This window comes from Haplochromis burtoni, unplaced genomic scaffold (assembly GCF_018398535.1).
Source record: "Haplochromis burtoni strain Fernald_Lab_line unplaced genomic scaffold, NCSU_Asbu1 Contig_245, whole genome shotgun sequence".
In the NCBI taxonomy this organism is placed as follows: Eukaryota; Metazoa; Chordata; class Actinopteri; order Cichliformes; family Cichlidae; genus Haplochromis; species Haplochromis burtoni.
In genome coordinates, this window is record NW_024582606.1 from 138,040 (window position 1) to 150,572 (window position 12,533).

General features: G+C 42.8%; 1 protein-coding gene across 3 annotated transcripts in view; it reads left to right on the forward strand.

The window, feature by feature from the left end:
* Positions 1-12,533, forward strand: part of shq1 (SHQ1, H/ACA ribonucleoprotein assembly factor) — a 45,975-nt gene that overhangs the window by 6,718 nt on the left and 26,724 nt on the right. For all 3 annotated transcript variants that reach the window (XM_005943842.2, XM_005943843.3, XM_005943841.2), the window contains exons 4-9: positions 413-541; positions 658-818; positions 893-1,005; positions 1,094-1,191; positions 7,545-7,702; positions 8,214-8,267. In XM_005943842.2, coding sequence (XP_005943904.1) covers positions 413-541; positions 658-818; positions 893-1,005; positions 1,094-1,191; positions 7,545-7,702; positions 8,214-8,267 — 713 coding nt within the window. The remainder of the gene's footprint in view (positions 1-412; positions 542-657; positions 819-892; positions 1,006-1,093; positions 1,192-7,544; positions 7,703-8,213; positions 8,268-12,533) is intronic.

Here is a 12,533-nt window from a genome sequence, read left to right on the forward strand (position 1 = left end):
GTCTCTGCTCGCCAGGAGGGTCGTGAGGTCAATGTATGTGCAGGTGCATCTTTGCGTTTTGGGTATTGGGTGGTTCTTGGGTACCTGGAGCCCTTGGACCCTGATCTCTGTTCACACCTAATGGAGTCGGCTGCACATTGCCTCTGGGACTTCCACCTCTTGGCGCCCTTTTAGGTCCTCCCTCCTTCTCCTGGTGGGATGGGTGCACAGATATCGCAGAGATGTGTGGTCTTAGGTCTCCAGTCCTCTTGCATCATGGATGGTGCAGTCCTCTCAGATCTATTTCTGTCTGCCTCTGGCTCCTGGGGGGTGTTATTGCTGCTTCCCGCCCTCATTTTCAAGTACATTTCATGACAAAGACACACACAATACATTAAACATGTGATCTCTTACACGTGCTATGTTGCTATAGGTCTTTTCACTCTTTGGGTCCCTAAGGAGACACCGGGAGAGCACTTCGAAGGTCTTCAGATGCTAACAAGTCTCCTCGCCCCAAAGGGCTCCCGTTCAGCCAAACCATTGGTGGAAGAAGTGAGTACTGGTAAGTCATTTATTCATTTGCTTACCTCGCTTGTCCAGACAGTGTTCAGTTTGTGCACACGGGTGGAAAAGATGGCATACAATCTACAATGTGGTGGCTTTTTATCATTTCTAAAGAGTGCAGTGAAAGGGTGGGAGATAATGAAGACGAAGATGAAGAAGACTTTGATTGGCAGGTTGAGCAGGAGATTTACACGGAGAAGACTGAGGAAGAGCTGAGAGCCCTGCAGAAATATGGCTTCGGCAATCAGAGGTGTGGAGTATTTGCCCGACTGCAGGTAAGATCCATGGATAGATGAAGGTGCGTTACAGATTTGGACTTTAACTCACCCGTGCTGTAAATGTTCTTCAGAAAGAGCTCAGTGACGTGATCGACATCAAGAACCCAGAAGGAACATCAGCAGCAGAGAGGAGGCAGGCTCGGCTGGAGGCAGAAGCATCAGCCTTCTCTACTGACCATTACCTGTAAGTTTAACAAGGCTAAAACCCTCTCAGGTAAAGCATCTTTAATCCTCTTCTGTTTTTACTCAGTTATAGCTGCATGTAATTGCAGGGCTGATTGGTTTGAGGATGGTGAGATAAAGGGGCTGCTGAAGTTTAGGCCATGGTGGACAAAGCTGAGCCCTTCTTCAGAGCAAGAGGGCGAATCTGGTGAGTTTATGTCATCATCTAAATCTGTTTAATTACTGTTGTTGAAATAAGTCTCTGCTTTGGCTGTTTCTAAAAAGGAGACATAAATTAATAAGATAAACGTGCTGTAATAAGAAGCATTGGGTGACAAAGTACTCATGTCAGCAAGTAAATCTCCTGCCTTTGAATCAAACGAAAGTAAAGGAACAAGTGCATTACTCACTAAATGCACTTAAAAGTATTAAAGAAAGATGACTTGCTCTTGAGAACATGGCATGAAAATTATGGAAAATGTTAAAATGTTCTTACTGATACATAAAGATGTGTCAGCAGCGTTTCAGGATGGTAGCTGGATGACACACAGTGTTTTTTGTCTACTGTAGAGAAAGTCCTGCCACACAGATTTGTTTACATTTGTCTTTTTAATGTTAGATTTATTGTAAAATATGACAAAACCAGAGTTTTTAGTTGGATCAGGATCAATACTCCCACTAACAAATCCTGCAGATCTGTTGTGATTGGCCCACATTGGACATTTTTCTGTGATTGGTCCAAAGTCACAAATTTCATTTTTACATGGTGTGAGAGGAAACGAAGTTGGAAAATAAACCAGTAAAAGTCCCAGTTTTGTCACTGTACGGAAGTTTAACTATATATTTAATACTTGAGATATCTTAAGGCAAGGAACAGAGGTGGAGTTTTAACAGTTTCTATCACTCAGCCATACGATGCTGATGGGGTATTGTCATCACCCTGCAGAGCGGGCGGACGCATAAGTTTGTGAATGCTATAACTCAAGAACGAGGAACATAGGAGTTTGAAACTGATACCATAGGTATGTTGACTAAAGGTCACAGACGAGTTTGAATCTCAGTGTGAGACCCCTGCTCTAGGAGATGTAGTAGACTGGAAAGGTAAAAAAAACATTAAACTGAAATACTCTGCATAGTAAAATCTGAGTACTTTAAAACTGAACCTGCATGTGCATTTTAAATAAGTACTGAAAGTATCATGTTAATGTTTTCAGTTACTTTCCATCACTGATCTAGAAACACTCAGACCTGATACCCAATGTTTTGTAGTAGTTTAGTGTGCTGTAATGTGTTTGCAAGGTAATCATGAGCAACTCACATCTGCATTTTTACATATGCAGTGCATGCTTTACCGCCCTCAGTCTGCATCCTTTATGTCCAGTTACTTAAAACAATGTCACACACATTCTGTGACCTGAATGCGGATCATTCATCAAGCTATTAGAACAGCAGCAAAGTAATTACTGAATGCTACCAGGAGGTGGCATGACATTTCAAAAATAAAGAGAGCAATCATGCATTGTTTATTATATAAGTTTAACCTCTCACTGATCATTTTCCTATTCGCTGTATTTTAAATCGTCTCCCCAGTACTTCTGCGGATTGAATCAGGGCGAAAAAGAGTGTTACTGCTGAGCTTGTCAGACACTGACAGTATATGAAATCCTAAAGGACGCACAAGTCTCTGCAGCGGGCCCTTCTAACAGAAGGACAGACCTCAGCTTGTGCTCCCTGCTAAAAGTGCCGCGGGGCACTTGAACAGGAAAGACACTTGTCATTATGAAGGATTGAACTTGGACTTTCCCTAATCTCTCCATCCGTCTGCTGCCTGCTGACTAATTTAAACTATCATTTTTTTTCTCCTTTCTAAACATTTCCCGTCTGCTTACATTAATACTCTATGAATTTAGTTTGAGAAGAGTTGCTTGTTGTCCGGAGGGGTCCCGGTTTCCTCTCTTTGTTCAGCCACTTCCACGGGAGTGATAGCTTGTGAACCCTAGCACTCTGAGAGACCGTGTAATTGTGCCATCCAGCCTCACTAACAGTCTGCTAATTCCAGACCTTTCACTGCGGCTCACAGCTACAGCCTGTGTGCAGTGAATGGATGTTGTACGCTTAAGGGAGGATTTAGATGAAACAGATAGTAGCGTTGCTGGAGGGAGTGCTGCCGGCCGTGCTTTTACCAGTGCTGACGAGCAGCCATCAGTCAGCGCGGCAAAAGCCATTAGCCTCATCTTGGAGTTTAGCCTCCGACGAACATTACGGTTCACTGTAGCTCCGCCGGCTCCCTCTCCTCATTCTGCATTCTAAGACAGAGTGGCTCAGTCGGGAGCCTGGGCGTAGATAAATGGGCCAAATTAAACTTAATGGCTTGATTGACAGCTCGAATAGCATTAGCCTCAGCCGAGTGTGAAGAATGGCGTCAGTCAGGAGATTTAAGCAGCTTGCCGTCAAATCTTGAAAGCGTGCTCATGATTTTAACTGTTTGCCATATTTTTCAAACGGAGATCTCCAATTCCTCTATCTGGGTTTACTAGACACCCCCCCCCTCGCTTCTGCTAAGCCTGATATATATATGTCACCTGACAGATGGATGTGGACCCAAGTGCTAATGAAGTAGAAAACAAGAAAACCGGCCCCTTTGTGCTCTCCAGTGTCAGGGCCAGCGCGCTGACAGGCCACAGCTGTCCACTGGAGGCCTGTATTAACGCACTGGTCCAGCTTAAATGCTCCTGACAGCTTGGCCTCTCTCTCTACCTGACACTCTTTGTGTCTTTGTTATGGCTAGATGTAGAAACCAGACCTGTGACCAGCTTAGATGGTTTTCTGCTGATTTAGGCCGCAACACTGCTCACGTCTGAACAGACTGATCATTAAATGTCCCTTTGATTCGATCTTTGACATCATCACAGTGTGAGTGCGCAAAATTAACCGACTCTCGTATGCACGGTCAAACTTTGACCTCTAGCATTTGTGTGATTCTGAGCGTTTTCCAGCCCTCAGCAGTATTTTGACCAGGCATATTTGCTCCATGCCATCCGGCCATCTGGACCTGTAGAGAGCAGTGACGAGCCAGGCTTCCGTTCCAACAGGAGGATTTAGGTCAGAAATTAATTTGCAATCAGCAGAGGCCCTCATAGGCTGCGTGCTAATACCCACTAGAATCGACTGGCTCCGTAGTGGAGATGAATGAACGTGGCGGTGGGTAAATCGGGTACGCGGAGTTAATAGAAAATATATCAGCAGCACGAAGCTGCTGGGTCTGTGCTGAAGGAGAGAGGCTGCTTTGTTTTTCCTCAAGTGCTCATGCATCCTTGCATTTGCACACACGCATGTGTTTGAGCGACACAGATGCGCATTCACTTAGATAGCTGTTACTTAAGCTAGTGAGTCACTTTGGTGTTTCATATTTATAGCTTCTCCCCTTATCTCGGTGCCTGTACGGTTACGTTAAAAGCGCACATGCACGCAGATCTTTGTGTCTGAGCTCTCCCTCTGCAGCTACACTGACGAGGGACTCGGGTAGTGTCTGCAGGGAGCTGAAACCTGACGTAATGCAGCAGGAATCTCCTTCGCAGCACAGCCAAGTTCCCTCTGCAGCCAAGGAGATCACTCTGAAGCGCTGCCTGTGCGCGTGTGTCTGTGTGTGTACGTGTGTTTGTGTGTGTCTGTGTATATCAAATGTGTTTGTGTGTGCATTTGCTCCAGCCAGCACACACCTTGCACACCAAGGGCTCGGAGCAGGGACTCTCTTTTTCTCATGCAGAGAGAGGGATTGCTTTCAGCTGTTTAATAAGCTGCTTGGTGGGGGGAGTTGGAGTTACAGCATGTTGCCGCAGACATTCAGCATGCCTTTCAATACTGAATGATCGCAGATCGCTTAAAATGGGATTGAAGTCTGTTTGTGTCGCCCCATTAGGCTTGCCACAGATCCCCATTAAGCAGATGTCTCTTTCAAAAGACAACAGTTAGCGAATTTGCAGAGAGAAAGGAAGCCGAGGTTTGGAGATATTTTCATGTTACAGAGCTCCAATTTTTCTTAATGCAAAGCCGCTTTGAAACACGCACAGTACTAATAACATCAGCTCTGCTAATTTAGCTTATTTAATATGGGCCTATTTGTCCTATTTTGCTTCTGCTCTTCAACACAGAATCTAATCTACAATCACGCCACAGCCATGGACTGGGCAACAGTCAAAATGTGTGTGTGAGAAAACAGCGTGCAAACCTTCAGTCTGGGTTTTATCCGAAGACACCGTCACAGATGACAGATTCTTTTTCTCTTGTATAACCTGTGCACAATTATCAGGCGTGTCGTATTTTGGGGGATTAATTTGATTATCAGCAACTACAGCGCTCACGATCAATCCAAAACGTTACATAAAGTCAAACCTGATTATTTAAGACAGTAAAAGTTTTGGCTTTTGTAGAGAATATCTGTGTACGTGAATGTTGGGCAGTTATTGGTGTTTAGAATTATTGTGCAACTAAATTACATTTTACAACTACATTCCACAAAAAAAGGACATGAGATTTTGAATATGTTGGATGTGAAATTGTCATATAGCATTGCAATTTTGCGAAAAATGTATCCTCAGAAAATGCATGAGAAAAAAATGAAGTCGACATCAAGCCATCGTGAGCTGGTCCTGATGTTTCGGAAGGAAAAAAGGAAGAAATGGAGATTCTGGATTCATTTATTTGTCGCAAGAAAGCAGCAGCATGAAGAATTTCACCGTTTGATCCAGGAGTCGAAGCTTTCGTGCATATTTCAGGATGTCAGTCTGAGCTCTTGCTGGTAGAGTTGGGACCACATTTGTGGAAGTGGAGAAATGCGTTCGGAGAGAAAGAGATCGACCCGGAGCAGCGTCTAGCCATGTGCTTGAGGTAAAATAGTTATTTTACTGTGAAAAACGTGGTTGGTGTGAACGCCCGCGTTGACTCTAAACTCTAAATTTACAAATAAACATTTAAAACAACATCTGTGACCAGTATAGCAACCCTTTTTCTTTTTCCTGTTTTTTTCCCCCAGTCATCAGCCTTCCATTCATAAAGCCTGTCAGTTCTCGATAGGATTTTAGGTGAGGTGAGGCAGGGGACTGTGTCATTATTCTTTCATCTTTTTGCGATGGAGCATAAAAACCACTCTCTGACAGGTTCAGATCTTTTCCTGTGCCTGCTTGAAGACTGTGTCTTCTAAAAACTGGCAGTAGTTTGCGAGCTGATTTTGAGGCGATCTTTAATCCAAAAGGTCGATTTTAAGGACACCAAGATGTACCAGTACCCTACCTCCACCTTGCTGGCATCTGGCGGAGCTCTGTGCCTGTTACTGATACTGATCTGGCCTTTCAAGAATGATTCTCATTTCTTCAGTCCATAAAACCCTTTACAAAAATCTGTCTTCAGATATTTCTTGGCGCAGTCTTGATATTTTAACTTAACTTGGTCAGTGGTGGTAAGGTTTCAGTCTTGGACATGAACTAGAGCTGACCAATTCACACCACGAGCCACTGCTGTTTATATTGTTAGGATTTGGAAACTACACATTGAAACTGATGCTATAGTCAAAATGCTTACTTGCCTTATAATTGTGCGCACAGCGTTTATGCAACAAGACATGACTGTATATCAGTTTGCGGTAGGAAGACTATGACTTTTCTTGCCCTGACACAGTGGATGTAGTAAGACAGGGAGAGGAAAATCCATTTGATGCAGTCGTTTTGTTGTGTGGATTCTGGGATTTGAGGAGGTGGACAATGGTTCCTGCTTGTTAAGACTATCATTTGCTCTTGCTGTCCGATCTTATTGAGTGGCACACTACACTGTGATCTTTTTTTTTTTTTTTTGTTAATAAAAATGGAAATCTAATCCAGCATCATCTGAATAAGAATAAATAAGACGGGTGTTTTAGTTTTCATTGACATATTCTCACACACAGCTGGACTGTAATCTCCAGTATTTCGGCGACGTGCTATGTCTATCACGGATGTGCGGTAGTGTGAGATTTACTCACAGTATTACGAGCGCACAGCCACGGGCTCTTGCAGGTATTTTATTTTCTTAAAATGCGTCAGGATCGGTCACAGATCTGTCCATATTTAACCCTACCTCACGTCTCATTGTAATTCAAAGGCTCTCTTTTGTGTGTTCAACACGACTACAACACGAGGTTAGCAAAATGGCACGCAGCTCATATTTATCCGGCTTAGTGTGGACATAATCTTAAAGACTTACTGCACTAAACCTATTTTTATTAAGCTGTTTATCCCTGCAGTGAGACTATGTGCCTCACCTCAATGCGTGCTGGTTTCGGTATGTATTTGATGTGAAAAATCGTTAATTTGCGTCTTTGACTTGTGGCCGAGGAGCTTTCTTAAATGATGTGTCTGTTGACTGTTTGTAAAGTCATTTACTGACAGTACGTTGCAGGGAGCTTACCTGTGAGAAGGAGCCTAACCACTGTGACCTCTTCTCACACCCACAGCTGGATTCTTTTTGTCTGCGCATTAAAAACTAGACTGCTTCGTGTGTTTTGACTGTCTAATCTTTGGTCTCGTGCAGCTGTACCGTTCACTGATGATGAGAAAGAGCAGCTGAGGAAATTCACCAACCGCTCCTACCTGCTGGACAAGGCGTCTCGTTACCAAGCGTGGCTAAGCCTCGTGGACATCCTGCTGGCTTACACCTACGAAGTGCGCTCGACGGAGGGGGAACACAATGTGAGTGTGTGTGTAGATATGTGTGAAGAGGAAACTCCTCCTGAGCAGCACTTATCCTTGGATAACAAAGCCCTCTATCCTCACATCCTTTAGACCGCCTTCCATTTTGTTCAGAGCCTTAAGAGATTACCAGCAGATCCTAAAGCTCAGTCCAGGTCTCCCTGTGTCACTTCACTAAAGGTAGCTGCTGCAGCAAGGCGAGAGGAACAAATCTGATTGCCTTGTTAAACCATGTGGTAAATATTTGATACAACCTTAATGTTGGATTAAATCTCAGCTATGAAAACAAAATCTGTCATAGGTGAATATTTTAATTCCACTCGGTATTATAATGTGTAGCGAGCCCAGAACAAACCCCCCCACTTTATTTCCAATGGTTCGTAGCCTGCTCTTTACAGAACTCTGAGCATCTGCTTCGCTGTGGTGCTTTCACTTTATTTCAGTGGATGTTCTTGTAGCGTTTCCTGTCTGTTATTGCACCAATGACAAGTTTCTCTCTTCTTCCCTGCAGGTGGAAACACCGTGGACTATCAGAAAACTCAGTGGGACTCTGTGCTGGCTGGAGGTGAGTGAATTATAACGCAGCAAGAAGCACTTCAAGAGCGCAAACCTTCACCAAGACAACTCACTCTCTGGACTGTATTCATTTTTGAGGGAACAGTATTTATTTTGTATGTATTCATTTTATTTTCTTTGTTGTTGTTTTTTTCTTTAAATGCACTTTAAGAAGTTTGCAGTGCAGTAAAAACCAAAGCAGGGCTTTTCTTATTTAGCCTGTTGAAACCCATTTCATATATTTGATGAAGTTGGCAGATGTGAAACGTTGAAAATGAGCTCAAAGGTTAATGTGATATGTAGAATCCCCATATATCATTCTCTATATACTCTCAATACAAACAATGGCAGTAGGAATAGTTTTATATAGCTCTATGTAGCGTTATTATCACTTTGACCTTCAGATCACACCTTGACCTTGAAGGAGAGGTCAGAGGTCACGCTCTATATGTTGACGATACCACACCACACTTCTGATTTATAAGGCCTTTTGTCAATTTCCCACCAATAAATCATGAAGTTGACCTTGGAGACCTCGGTTGCTGTAAGCTAAATTTTGTTGGGTTGCTAACATGACTCCACTCTGCACCCCTACAAAGTTGCATCAGAGTTCATTCAAAACCTTTTGAGCTGTCGTGTTCACAGACAGAACGATTGGTTTTGAGATGTATGCGGTGCAACCTTCAACCGACCGCTGGACTCAACCCCAGTACTTTTTTGTTGTGCTAACCGCTGCGCCTCTATGCTACCGACACCCTCGAGAAGCACAGCATGCATTTGTTATACAACGACTGTCTGTAGCAGTAACAGTTGCTTCAAGGTGCTGTATGTTGTAAGTAAAGACCTGACAATAATACAGAGAAAACCCCAATCATCAGACCACCTAAAATGAGCAAGCACTTGGCAACAGTGGAAAGGAAAAACTCCCTTTTAACAGGAAGACACTAGCAGAACCAGAAGAGGGGCCTGAAAGCTAAAGGCTCTGACTCCCATTCTACTTTAAAACTCAAGTAAGTCCAAGAACAAAGTGGCAGAAATCATGGCACAACTGTATTTCAGGTTAGGGCTGTTCGATATAACAATGTATATCGGGTGACTATATAAAAACATCTGTCGTTTCATTTTATGCTATCGTTTGTTTCGTGGTGTCGCAAAATAAACTGTTTACAGCAATATTTTTTCATCGTTTTGATGGTCACTGTAGTGGCTATATTAATTTCGTAAAGTTCTCTCTTTCTCTTATATTTAATATAACCACACTACGGACGGACAAGCGCCTGTTTTTATGCGTTGTCGTTAGCAACAACAACGGTAACACCATCGCGTGTCCGCTTGTTTATGTTCCACATAAACCTTTCACAATAAAGCTCAAGATCCTGTTGAGACTTTTCAAAATAAACTGAATCATGTGAAAGAGCAGATTATTTACGGATGAGAAGTAAAAAAGAGCCGCCAGGTGCTAAAAAAAAAAACCTAAACCCAAACGTTAGAACAGGCTTTTCCCCGCAGCACGCCGTGTAACAAATACTCACAAAGAAAACGGCGGCCGTTACAACTTATGTCTAAAAATGTATCGTTTCATGCATCGGTTAAAACACTCGACTCCAGCTACACGAAGCGCAGCTGGAAACACTTCACGCAAGTCGAGCTGCCCGAGATTCACAGAATTTACAGAAAATGTTACATTTTTGTGATTTATATCGTTATCGGGACGATAGATGTCTTATATCGAGATATGAGATTTTGGTCATATCGCACAGCCCTATTTCAGCTGCTATTTGTAGCTGTGTCTTTGACCAGCGGTCCCCAACCTGTATTGGGCCATGGACCGGTTTAATGTCAGACAATATTTTCACAGACCGGTCCTTTAAGGTGTCGTGGATAAATACAGCAAAATAAAATGATACAACCAAGACAAAAACTGTGGTATTTGTAAATATAATAATAAACGTGAATTCACTGTGTAACCGGTCCATGGCACAATAAAGGTTGGGGACCGCTGGTAACTTTTATCAGCAGAGTCCTCCTGAAATGCACCAACCACATTGAGAGTAATATCCTCCTCTCTGCCCCATAATGCTCTCTGGTCGCTATGGTAACGCTATGGTAAGTTAATAATGGCATTGAAGTTTTCTTGCAAACCCTCCTTCTGGAAAGTCAAGTGTTAAGAAAAAAGAAGTGACAGGCCAACCTTGTCTGGCATTTTCTGCAGTCTTTGTAAAATGATTAAATAAATAAATAAAATGCAGTGCCTGTATGGAACCACAGGCTGTTGTTGAAACAACACAATTTGGATATAACTAAGAACGCCATAAATAAATATAAAAGTTTAGCTCCTCTTGTTATCCTCTCAGGCTTGTAGCTCCGCAGCAGCTACTGTCTGGCGGGTAGGCTGGATGTGGTAAAAAGTAATTAGACTCTTGAGGGGAATGTCAAAAGGTTTTCAAATGCATCTGCGAGTCTGTTGCATATAAAGTTTCACTTTGTGTAAATATATTGATACCCTGGCTGATTTTTCTTTTCTTCTTCTTCTTTTTTTTTTGCCTTTTCCGTTACTGATATTTGCACTGAAGTAAACAGAGCGGGCCCAGGCTCCATCTATCTGTCAAACCAGAGGCATTTACTACAGCAGCAACAGGCGCTCCCCAGCTGAAATTCTGAGTGTGTGTGATCTGTCTTCTACTGTCTGCTCTCACAACCTGCCATGAGACCATCGCTTTAGTGTACAGAGGGTGTTTGAACAGCATCAGACACAGGAGTCCAACTTGTCTAAATTGAAAATCTCCATCCAGTCTGTTGTTTTCTGACAAGTTTGCTTTTCACATTGACACCGCAAAACAGCAGTGAGTGCATGGCAGGGTTTTAATAGTTTTGCAATTTTCATTAGTTTTTATTTTTATTTAGTTTTGACTTCAGATTTTCAATTTTATATCAGTTTTAATTAGTTTTTACCAATTGTTTGCTAGTTTAGTTTTAGAGATGATTAACATCCTCAATAGGGCTTTGGAGCGTGATGTCACGGGGGTGGGCGTGGAAAGGATTTTGGCCCGATCCGCCATTTTGGGGGTCTAAGTAAGGAGCGAAAGCATAGCCATGGTTCGTACTTGCTGTGTGGTCGGCTGCAATGTTCGATCTTACGACCGGCACGGGAATAAGTTTCGATTGTCTTTTTATGCTTTCCCAACCTGGAAGCAACATGAAGGAGCTCATGTATCGGATATTACCAAACGAAGGCGTCTAGCCTGGATAGCAGCCGTGAGACGAGCTGATATCAAGTTCTGTTACGTCTCCAGATATCAGCTGGTGTGCTCAAGACATTTTCATTCCGGTAAGTTCTAAATATGTTCACATCACACTTTATAGCTGAATAATATCATCGTTGGTGGTCTCGGAAGTTATAGAAATTGCGATCAAACATAGAATGGAGTGACTTGATTGGTTGATGTAAAGACAATAAATGAAATGAGACAGGAAGGACACAAATTGGCGTTAATAATTTACCCGATTATCAATGTGTTAATTTGCATGTACTTTACAATTATGGGCATATAATATGATAACGATATTTTAGCAGTTCAATGATAAATGTGTAACATTAATTATGGTGGGGGGTGGAAAATGGCTATTTCACTCGGTGCACTCCAGCTGACTTACTTTGACGACGTACTCAGAGTTTGGCGGCTTGAAAATAGCCAAATCTTGCACCCAGCCATTTGTAAATTGGATGTGCGCCTCCAGTGACTTGTAATTACGAAACTGGTTCGCTGTGTAAGCGCTTACTCCACAAACAAGATACGTGAAGATATCGGGGTAGGACAGTGGCGGTAAGTCGTCTGGGTCTTTACTCCACTGCCGTATTTCATATGGGTCCAGATTTGCGATGCACTCTATTTTTTTTCAAGTACCGCTGCTTCGCCTCTGGACGCAATCGGTCTCTATACCGTCCGTTTTCTTTTGAGCTGCTTTTAAGCATGTTTCTTGTCGTCGTCGTTCCAACACAGTGTGTTTGTTTTGATTCGTAGACCCCGAAAATGGAGCTGCGCTCCCACAATGCATTGCGGCGTGACGCAACACACAGACGACTCGACTAACGTACTTGCCACCTGCTGGCATAATGAGACACAGCAAGAAAAAAATCTGGAAACTAAACTTCATTTTCACCCTTGACTATTGTATGACACGCACACATCAATGAAAACTAAACACATTTTTGCTATAAATTCAGTTAATTTTAGTTAGTTTTGTGAACACTCATTACAGTTTTAGTTAGTTTTCC